This window comes from Macadamia integrifolia, chromosome 10, assembly GCF_013358625.1.
Source record: "Macadamia integrifolia cultivar HAES 741 chromosome 10, SCU_Mint_v3, whole genome shotgun sequence".
Taxonomy (NCBI): Eukaryota; Viridiplantae; Streptophyta; class Magnoliopsida; order Proteales; family Proteaceae; genus Macadamia; species Macadamia integrifolia.
Window position 1 is genome coordinate 15,767,969 of NC_056566.1, and position 11,580 is coordinate 15,779,548.

General features: G+C 38.0%; 1 protein-coding gene and 1 long non-coding RNA gene across 2 annotated transcripts; one reads left to right on the forward strand and one right to left on the reverse strand.

Annotated features, from left to right (window-relative positions):
• Positions 1–16: 16 nt before the first annotated feature.
• LOC122091750 (YTH domain-containing protein ECT4-like) lies at positions 17–4,818 on the reverse strand. The gene is made up of 9 exons (XM_042661870.1): positions 4,514–4,818; positions 3,599–3,675; positions 3,313–3,469; positions 3,051–3,124; positions 2,286–2,885; positions 1,531–2,124; positions 1,234–1,446; positions 1,006–1,152; positions 17–880 (listed from the first exon to the last, which is right to left on the reverse strand). The coding sequence occupies exons 1-9, from the start codon at positions 4,539–4,541 to the stop codon at positions 602–604; spliced, it is 2,169 nt and encodes a 722-aa protein (XP_042517804.1). The 5' UTR covers positions 4,542–4,818; the 3' UTR covers positions 17–601.
• A 2,096-nt stretch (positions 4,819–6,914) lies between these two features.
• Positions 6,915–9,178, forward strand: LOC122090619. Its single transcript, XR_006143708.1, has 3 exons — positions 6,915–7,000; positions 7,784–7,855; positions 8,876–9,178. It is a non-coding gene; the product is annotated as an uncharacterized LOC122090619 (long non-coding RNA).
• Positions 9,179–11,580: the final 2,402 nt, after the last annotated feature.

Genomic DNA, 11,580 nt, shown 5'->3' on the forward strand with positions numbered 1-11,580 from the left:
AAAAAACCAAAGAACGTTGAACTAATTAGTCTTTGTTGAACGAAAAATGTAAAAACATAAACTCTTCATGCTCTTCCAACTCTATTGAACTATGCCACCTGATAACTGGTCGTTCTACAGATACAAAGCAGATTTACATGATGAAAAACCAAGAAAAAGGGTAAATTGAGGGAAAGAACATTTAAAAAAGAAAAAAGAAAAGAGCTAAAGTAAAAATACCCAAACCCCGAGAGAAATACTGTTAGGAGAGCTACCCACCACCTATAAAACCAAACCCATCAAATCCTAAAGCCACCGGAAGAGGTCATAACGGTAAAAAACAAAATGGCAGAGAAGAAAGACTCAAATATTCAGAGATCCTGAGATGAAATTGAACCTGCCTCCCTATAACTAGGAAAAATCTAAGGAGGAATTTCCATCTCTCATCTACATTTTATTGTCTTCTAGTAGGCCAGATCAACTTGGGGATCCTAATCTTGGGATGTCGGGCAGTGTTTGCTTCTGAATGCTAAATCTAGGTCAGCAAAACTTCTTACCCACTCTCGTAAGCAACCCCAGAAACTACAGACCACTTTGGTGAGAGAATTAATTCCATGGATAACTAGCATCCATTTGCCACCCCATTAGCTACAACCCTTTTCTCTGTCACAGCTGATTTAGCACCCTTTGGGGCATCTCCAGCTCCGGCAACTGACTCATTCTCTTCAGATATCTTGTGTTCACCATTTGACTGAATAACTGCTGAAGCAGCCCCCACCACCGGCTCCTTAGGCATAGCTGAGACCACCTCCAAAGATTTTTGTAGTCTAGGTTTTCCATTAGCCATTTCTTTATCTTTTTCATCACAGAGAGAAATATGAGTGGACTTCCCATCCCAAACCTACACATCAGCAGTGCAAATCAGTTGATCAGAACTACTCTACACAATAAGAGATTTGGAAAGCCAAACAAATGCAGCTACTTTGATGTGTAGAATATCTAAAACGAGGGCAAAATATGTTTTACCTGTTTCTGAAACTGCTGTTGCTTAGCCCTTTTTTCCTGCATTGTCTTTTGCCGAGCCTCATAGAACCCAAAATCATCCAGGATGCAAGTCTTGCTAGAATGATCCTTGAATATTTTGAGCATTTGAAGCCCCTGCTCGAACTTGACCTGCAACCACCACTAACCTTGTTAATGAAACCAAATGAATAGAATAAAATTGCACCAAAAATGATTCAACAGGTACCCCACCTCCTGAGTGTCCCTACTGTTAGTGACAGGCTTGTTCTCATTGTTTTCGAGGGTGATGTGCTTCAACAATCCATTGGGTACATCCTTTACAATATGCCACTTCACAGGGAAACAACCATTCCACTTGTCTTGTTGCCAGTGCTCCACATTCTTGTTGAAATCAACTGGACCTACCATCTCTGCAAGTCCAACGAACTGTCCACTGGTATTGACCTGATAAAAAATTAAAATGGCCTTGTAACCATGCTAATCTGTAACAGGGGAAGTTAAAGGCCCATTAACAGGATTATCTCTTACCGAGAAGAACAAGAATAACGGACAGCCACCAGACTTCTCCTGTGCCTCCTGGTATCCAGCATCCAACTTCTTGTTGCCATTGGGTGTGCTAGCCCACACACCATACTTTATGCTCTTGTGTACATCATCCTCGCTATATGATTTAATAATAAAGAACTTTGCATTTGAATGCTTCTCCGGGAAGTCTGCCCGATTGTACTGTTCGCCATCTGCAATCAAACTGGAATTTTCCTTGTCCTTCTCAATATCAGTCACATTTGAGGGGAGGTTTTGTCCCTTAACTGCTAATGTGATAGGTACAAACCCTTTCTGATTCTTAAAGCTTTTGGCTCTTGGTCCCCTGTTCAATTCATTCAAACCATCCATGTTCTCATTTCCATAGCCAAAGAAACCATTTCCACGCCCTCTGTTTTTGTACTTGCTATCAACAGCCAACCACCCACGCCCATTTGCCCTGGAGTCATAACCATTTGATCCAAAACCTGGACCACCTCTAACAGTATTACTTCCATACATCCTGTTGTTTGGGTACATCCTATTCATGAATCCAGGAGCAGGGTTCATGCCAGATGTGGGTCTCGGGTGGTGCAAACCCTGCAAATAGATTTAGTTAGAAAAGAGTAATAATTACAGACGGTGCAAGTCTGATGAATTCAGCAATTAAACAAACAAAACAAACAATAGATAGAAGAAGTATTACACAAACAATAAATCTTAGACTTTGTTCTCAAATTAAATAAGAAACATAAACTTACCATAAGATGAGGAACAGGGCGAAGATTCAAATTCCTCCCAGAAGGACCATTACTGATATGCGATACAGTTGAAGAAACAGAACTGCTTGTAACAGGTCTAGGTTGCCCATCCGAAAAAATTGGGCTATCCAACCATGGAGCAGCTGATCGCATACCATCGAAACCAAATCTAGGGTCCTGATAACCAGAAGCAGGGATGCCACCTGGCAAGACACCTCTCAAATATGACCCATTGGAATTCAAAGACGAATTTTGGTAGCTGGGTCTTAATGGCCCAGATGTATTATTTCCATCTACATTCCCATTTGCAATTCCATTACTATTTCCTTTGGCTGTTTCTACTGGCAAAGGCACCTGCTCAGAAGCAACAGACGTGGAAACATCCCCTCGAGGAACAGTGGGCTGGTTAGGAGTGTAAGGCCCACTAGGGGGGGTTGGTGGCTGATAATAAGGGGCAGGATACTGGTAGTGTTGGGGTCCATACAGCTGACCATCATGTCCCATTGTAGGCACCGGAGAACCTGCAGGGGAGTATGGTCCATAAGGTGCATATCCATAACCATGGTGATACATGAGTGATCCATTTTCCCCATAAACTCCCTGTCAACAAACAATTCAAGTTGAACATCAAAACAAACTCTTAAGAATTGCAAGTAATATCAGTAATGGGGACAAGAGATAGAAAACAGAATGTTTAAACATGCCTACAATCAAAAGCACACATCTCCGACAAAAGTAATTATATGAGCAAGCAAAATAACTCACAGGGGACATCTCCACTCCATCTGGATTTACATATCTAGAGTAGTCATCCCACTCGTTAATAGGTCCATCATAACCTGTAATTTTGAATTTATGAATGGTTACAACAGTACAAAAAAAGGACAATTTATCAACAAATCACTAGGAACATTTTTAAATAAACTGTGACTATTTGCATCAGCAAACCAATTGTTACTGTGTAGCAAAATCCTTGCACAGAGAGAATCCCATATAAGTAAAAGCATTGAGCAAAAGATCAACTTACCCCCATAATAATATGCAGTAGATGGATATCCATTAGGAAGATAGCACATTGTTGGATCCACGAAGTCCTGAAGTAGAGGAGTTATAGACCTCTCTAATGGAATTTGACCATTTGGCACATCAGCAGCATCAACTGATCCAAATGGTATAGCAGAAGCCTGTGTATGGTAAAGATAAAGAACATCATAACAGAGACACTGAGGTTAAAATTCCAATAAAGACAAGGAGTCGAACCAAAGCAGTAATTTTCATTCAAAGCTAGAGTACGTTTCAATGTCGCAAATTACCTTCTTGGTGGCCTCAGGAACTTCAAGAGTCTTGGGCTGAGAATCTAATGACAATTTCTGCAGTAAATCCGCAGCTTCTGTGGTAGGAAGAGTTAAGGAACAGTCTAGGTTTGCGCAACATCAGTCAGCTACTAAAAACATTACTTTCTTTAGAGAACAAAACAAGGGGGTAAAAAAGAAAGATAAGTAAACTAATACATCTTTCAATTGTCTCAAACAGATAAATTCCATTAAGGTATTAACATAACATACAAAGCCCTTCCCGAAAAAAAAATTAATAATAATAATAATAATAATAATAATAATAACAAAACTTGGTTGACACTCAAATTCCAATAGCCAAAATAATAGGTACCGCAAAAATTCTACCCTATACACCTTTATAAACAAAAAAATTTATTGGTTTATTGCTGTGAAAGAAAGAAAAAAATACCGTATGCAAAATTCGAACGAATCACCAAAATCAAAAACATAGATCTCCAGAAACAGCGCCGCAAGCTAAAACCTCGCCAAGCATAATTAATAGCAGAGACCCAAATAGATAAGCCCTTTCAATAACTAAAGACCCCTCCCATGTCAAATTTCCAAATGGCTCACCCTAAATAAATCTCACCAAGCCATCTCCTCATGAAAAAAGAAACCAAATACAACATGACGAAACCCAAGAAGAGAAGTGAAAAAAGGGGGGAAAAAACACATATCCATAGTTTCCAGATCCACAAGAAACCCCTAAACAAAACCCATCAATCTAATCACACACCAGCAGAAACCAGACGGCAAAGAGAGAAAAATCAAATCCGATGCGTCAATATCGTACAAAAAATAAGATCCCAAGGAGAAATGGTAGGAAAAAAAAAAAAAGCTAACCCAAATAACAATGAACAAATTAGACACAAGATCTATAATGAAGGATACGATCTGCAGGTGGGGCAGCAGCTGCCATGATCCGACCTTCGGAGGAGATAAGCAAGGAAGGGGAGTACTCCTGCTCCCTAAAACGTTAAAGAGGGGGATAAGGCGCGGGGGTTCTGGAGGAGAGAGAAAAACCCTAGGGTATAGAAAGAGGGGAGAAAGGAAGGCGCGGGGGGACTTGGGGGGTCAGCCGCCAAGGGTTTGGGTTTGGGGAAGGAGAGGGTTTTTTGATCAATGAAAAAGCGATGATTCAAATAGCACCACCAATCCGCCCTTCAAAACCGGATATTTCTTTCTCTCTCTCTCTCTCTTTTCTTTTTTCCTGTTGAAACTCTTTCCTTTCCCTTTTTTTATACTTTTCCTTAATTTCTTCCTTTCGCACTTCCGCTTGAAATCTAAAAAGTACTGTTCACAGTTCACGTGAGAGAGAGAGAGAGAAACCCTAATCATCAAAGGACCAATCTATCCCGTGCCTCAAGGAGTGTTTAGGGCCCTCTACGTTGTTGGGCTGTGGGCCTGTGGCTGGCCACATGAAGTCGCTCAAGGATATGGGTTGGGATCCGGATCCTCTCCCATGCTGGAGGGATGCAGTGAGCATATCACGGGCATAGTTAACAAATTTGGATTCGGGAATTATTCGGATGGAGAATTATTCAGAATAATTCGGATGATTAATTGAAGGATTCGGTCAAAAAAGCAGTCAAAAAAGCTTATTGGGTTTTTTTTTTTTTTAAATTGTTTTTTATTGTTTTTTTTTTAATAATGTTTAAATAAACCGAATAATTCGGTTTAATTCGGATTCGGTCCGAATTATTCGCGATTTATATTCAGTTTTGAAAAAGTCACGAATTTTAAAGAATTTTATTTTTAATTTGGATTCGGTCTGAATTTTTGATAAAATTCGGAAAAATTCGGTTCGGCCGAATAATTCGCGAATTATTCGGCCGAATTGATAACTCTGATCACGGGTGAGAGTAGTGGATGATTTTTATGTGTTGGAGAGGCCTATTTCGTCAAGACGATAAAAACCGTTTGATTTATGACAATGGCTCTCTCTTATTTCTCCCAACCCCCCTTCTCCCTTAAGGTCATTGTAAGGCCAACCTGAGCAAGACATTGGTATCAGCATCGATTGATATTGGTATTGATTTGGATTGGCCGGTGTCAGATTGAACCATTTTTTACCCCTCAAAATATCAATGTCTTTATTTTTTTTTTTCCATTTTACCCTCTTCTATACCAATGCCATCAGTATCGTATTAATATCATATTGGTATTAGATATTGATGATATCAATACATATCAGCCAAACGACTGACACAATATTAATACCTTGAACCATCAATTTTAGATAAATGATACGGTTGAAAAATGCAATATAAAGTGTTGCGAGTCTTGGGACTCATTGTTGTAACCATCATATTTGTGCAAGAGATCGCACTTTGGGCAACATTGCATCATGTTCTCTATATTAGATCGGTTGTAAGGAAATTTTGTAATTTCGTTTTTTTCCTCGTCATATGTTAGATCAATTGTATATGTGGGGCCATCCAATGTGGTAGATCCTGGCTAAACATCAAGGTTGTAAAACTCTACTTCTATTCTACCCAAAAAAAAATTCCAATTCTGTTCTTCACCCCTGTTTGTTCTGTTGTAAAAATTTTCTCCACGTAAAATTTTCATATATATATATATTTTAAGTTTCACAATAGAAAACCTTGTCAACATAATATTTTTATTTTCTGGCATTTTACATGGAAACATTGGAAGATTTGGAGGCGAATTCATTGCAACTGTAATTATGTAACTAAAAGGCTAGTATAAGTTCCCCACATCATCATCTCCACTCACCATGTTTCAAGCTTTTAGCCCAAATGCTAATAAGGTGGTTCCTCCCCTCTCATTCCTTGTTATTGTTATACCCGTGTCTTAAAATTTCTATTTTAATTGTACAAATGAGGCATCGAAGGATACCAATACTGATGAATACTAGCAGCCGTATTTTGCTAGGAAGGGAAGGACGACTCCATTTGCACTTGCTCCTCATGCCTTAAAAATTGAAAGGGGTTCCGGGTGCAAAAGAAAATGTTAGTTAAGCTCTTACACTTCACGGGAAAATCCCCGAACCTTAAAAGTGAAAATTCCAATCAAAATCGGGTTATGTGGCCGTGGGACCCAAACCTTCGTACTTGTGCACCTCAAACCACCTCCATTGGTTGGTACCACTTATTGGGTAATGGATTAATGTATCAGGTCATCCCAAAGTGGGTCCTTTAATGCCAAATAACAAGTTAACCCGGTAATGGGTGAAAAGCCATTTTTTCTCCCAAACAGGCCTTAGTTAATTAAGTAACTATAAATAGCTTATTACCATTCATTCTCCACCTACCAAAGTAAAAGTAAGGGAAAGGAGAAAGAAAAAGAAGAAGAAGGAGAAGGAGAGCAAGGAAGGAAGATGAAGGGAGGAGCAAGGGTTTCCTACCAACTAAGGTATATTCCACTCACTCTCTCTGTCTCTCTCTCTCTTTTGAGCTAAGAGAGATCGCCCCAACTGAATCCCACATCTCCACTCTCTATACTTACAAATAAGAAAGGGGATTTGGTGTGGGAAACTTACCCTAGCAAAATTGTGGGTTTATTTCAAGTTTATAAACCCTCATTTAGGAAATCCCAATTTGAGCAACACAAAATCTATAAATGGGAAAAATTACTAAAACCCACTTTCCCACCTGTTAAAACTACAAATTAAGAAAGTGATTTAGTGTAAGAGATCTATCTTAGCAAGATTGATAGATCAATTTGAATCCATGAACCCTCCCTAGTAAAATCCCAAAATTTGGGTAACTAAACCATATAAATAGTAGGTTTTGCCCAAACCCTCTATACCCCACCAATTAAACTCGAAATTGGGTTAGAAAAAATGAAATTAAATACATATATAGTGGATTGGGGTGACCACATAAGCCATTGGTGGTCACCACCTACACCCTCAACTTAAATTCGCTAATTTAACTTAATCACGACTGGAAACTTTGGAGAAGCTTGGTGCATTGTGTAAATCTATCTTAACTAACCCATTGAATACACTTAATTTAAGTTAATTGAGATGGGTAAACATCCACAGCGTATAAATCCGCCCTATAATTATAAAACCTTTAATATGAGAACAATTCCAATAAAAGAGAAATAAGAAATTAAGCTAGAACATATGCCTGGGGTCTCATTTCTTTACGGTTGATTTATTTTCTTAAAAAAAAATCTTATGTATCTTAGGAGTAGAACCAAGAGGTGACGAGACAACGCGACGCGAGGCCATCGGTTATCCATCATCACCTATGACTCAAGGTGAGGGGATTTTATGCTATTTTATGGAATGTTTATAACGTGTCAATCATACGTGCATTCATGACAGTTGCATGTTAAAATTGTTTCCTAATTAAATATAAAATTGGGAATGTTGATGATATTGTTATTTATAACTTGATGTTTGCATATTATAAACTTGTTCTATTTGGTGAATGTGATATTGCATAATGGTATGATGGTGTGTGTATATGTATGATTATAATATGGAATGTGGCATGTTATAATGCATGAGGCTAGGAAAATAACCCGAGTGCTACAGCCCCTTGCCAATAGGATTTTAGTTATTAGCTATCCTACAGCTCGGGCAACTGAAGGGGTTCTCTGGACTGGACCGGGGCTATAGGGTGGGATTATTGATAAGGGGTTTGCCATGATCGAAGGGGTTCTTCGGACCGACACATGCAGGCTCCTGTCTCACAACTATGTTATAGTAGCGCCAACACCAATATGGACTTATAATGTGTTAGGCTAGGAAAATAACTTGGGTGCTACAGCCATTGCCAATAGGGGTTTATGTATTAGCTAACCCACAACACAACATAGAGACCTGAAGGGGTTCTCCGGACTAGAACCGCGACTGTCCTACAACAGGGATGACTAGAAGGAGTTCTCTGGACTGGGACCGTGGCAGTAGGGTGAGATTATTCACTAGGGGTTTGCGGATAGCTGAAGGGGTTCTCCAGACTAGAATTTGTAGACTCCTGACTCGCAACTAGCGTATATCGCTGAAAGACTGAAGGGGTTCTCTGGACTAGTGAACCAGGGATATCCCCTATGTTGCAATAACACTAATACCCATTTTGAACTTAAAGATTGTTGCTTAGGATTGTTTGTTAATAACCGGATCATGTCATTGCATTCATCTAATTTCATTAATATATTTGTGGTTGAGCATTCATACTTGTCTCTATTATTATGGAATATTGTGATTGTTTGTGTGTGTGTGCACCCCTCACTGGGCTTCATGGAAGTTCACCTCTGTTGTTGCCCCCTTTTTAGATGTGGATTCAGGAAAACCTTCAGAGACTGTGGTTGAGGAGCCGACCCTCTATGGAGGTGACCTCTGGGACGAGGAGCTGATCATGCACGAGGATGGTTGTGTATGCAATGATTGTGCTTTCGGAGCACGCTGAGGATGAGAGTATTATCCTTCTTTTTAATTATTTTGTTTACACATCAGATGTAGCCCTAAGGGCATAATTGTAATTTAAATTACGTTGCGAAAATATTTTGGTAACTATGGTAAATATTATTAGACTTACCAATTATGTATATTTGACTCTTATTATTATCTTGTGATCATATAATCATTTCATAATTTTATGCACTTAAAGTACTGCATGGTAGATCCTAGATGAATTGTGGATACATGTGCATGTCAATGTCACCAGCCTTCATATGAATAGAGGCGAGGTGTGATAGTTATTAAGCAAATAATAAAAGAAATTCCAGTGATCAATTGTGATAAGGGGATGATGTATCACATTTCCCTGCCTGATTTAAGAGTTTTGAGTGTCCTACGTGATACACAATTTATTTGTTAAAAATGGAGGTAGGCCTGAGTCGCTAGCCCTCTGTAAAAACAGCTATATGGGCTTCAAAAAGTATATTATAATACGATTAAGACAAGCCCTCCCCAACTCACAGTAAGCCCACGAGATTCCCGATGGGACCACTACCAAGGGCCATAAGAGTGAGAAAATGAGAGTTTTGTGGGCCCCTGCTACGAAGTGTGTGATATTATCATTGCTAGATATAGGTAGAGACTTATAATACGACTTGAACCTTTGAACCTTAGACCTCTTATTATCATCAGTCCTAGATTTAATCCTCCAGATTAAGAATCCTAGAACTGAGGCTATGTTTAGTTCAGATTTTAATTATAGAATGATGGGACTCCAGTTAACTCTCGAATAAGAAATTCAAGTTTAATTTTGAGAACCAAACCAAAAAAAGAAGTGATGGATCTTTGCATGGCTCAATGTCTACACCATGAGGCAGCGGAAGGCACAATTACTAGCTATCACTCCACAGTCAGCTCCAACCTGTAATGAACAATCCATCGAAAACAAAATTTTCAAAAATCTCACTTATAATCATACCTAGTTATAAATAATAAAGAATCGAAAGAACTGTACAAAAACAAAATTGAAAAAAATAGGTAGTTGAATTTCATAGATTTTAAACAATAGTCGGACAACTTCCCTACGAATTGTCCTTCATGCTTGGCCTAGAAAATTGTTTGATTGAAGAGGTTTGGGATGACATCGAGCACTAAAAGAACCGCCAATGACTGACCATGAGGGAAAATATGAGTATTGAAAAAAAAAAATAATGAATTAAAATTGAATAAGTTATATTTATTCATAGAGGCAATTTTCCTTCACCCACACTTCACCCTTGACTAAGGAATTAGGATGGTGTGCAGAGGGTATCGAAAAAACAGTAGAGGTATTATCAACTTCGTACATAATGGGCAGAGCATTTATGACCCTAGATGGGTGTATTTTTCCTTTATTCAAAAGATAAAAAGGGTTGGGGAGGTAGGTGGAATCCATTGTATGGTAACAAGTATTTTAATTGCCTTATTCCTCCTAATGTAAATTTAGTCTTCAAAATTGGATATATGTTATCTATATCATCATCTAATTATAAGTTTATCTTCAACCTATTTGAGCATTGGCACATGTTAAGAGAATACTTTAAAATATAGTATTTGATTTTTCTTTTGTTTCTAGAAGTTATTCATAAACAAATATATTTAAAAAAAAAAAAAAATGAACACCTTGTCAAATGATATGGCAATTCCAAGTAATAGAGGACATTGCCAAATAATTTCAGTGTAAAATGAACAAAGAATGAAGCTAAAATCTGAAAGATGTCATTTTATTGGAGATGAGCCAACACCAATTTACTGATACCATGCTATTAGATGGAATTCGGATCATATATAATGGCTGATCCATGTCTGGATCAGCAGAAATCATGAATATAGTGATTGAGTGTGTGTGTGTGTGTGTGCACGCACGTGTGTGGCCTCAAACTACAAGGGAAGAAGGAAGAAGAAAATTAGGATTAGAGAAAAAGATAAATAGAGGCTTCATGTCGAACACCTGTATCAAAGATCCCAACAACAACATCACCTCGATAGAAGTTTGTATAAAGTTGAAACTCATTTGGATAAAATCAGGTGAAGATCATGGTTCACAATTTTTATGATGTGATATAATTAGGATCATATTTTTTCTAGATTAGTACAACAAGATGACTCTTAATAACTTGAGATCACACACATATATAAAAATAGGGTAAAAAAACTTTACCCGCTTGCGTGGCTTCCAATTGACCAATATGCAGATCAATGGAAGGCTACATAAAGACATCTTCACATGGATTGGATAGCTTTTTTTTTCATAATATTATTCATAAATGATTTTTTTTTTCAAGTAAACTAAGAGTCAAAGATATCCTTTTTATTTTGATAAATTAAGAAAAATCATTGCAAATGATTTCTCAATATTGACTCAATTGGGTGAATGGGCCAACAACGGTAGAGGAAAGATTCTTAACATATTTCGCCTCAACCAAAGGAAGTATTGGTGGATGTAATTAGGAGGGGATTTACCTGTTAGTCTCAACAGGTATAGATCCAAAAGTAGGTATAAAAATTGTGAATCAGATACTTGTTTAATATTTATATAAAT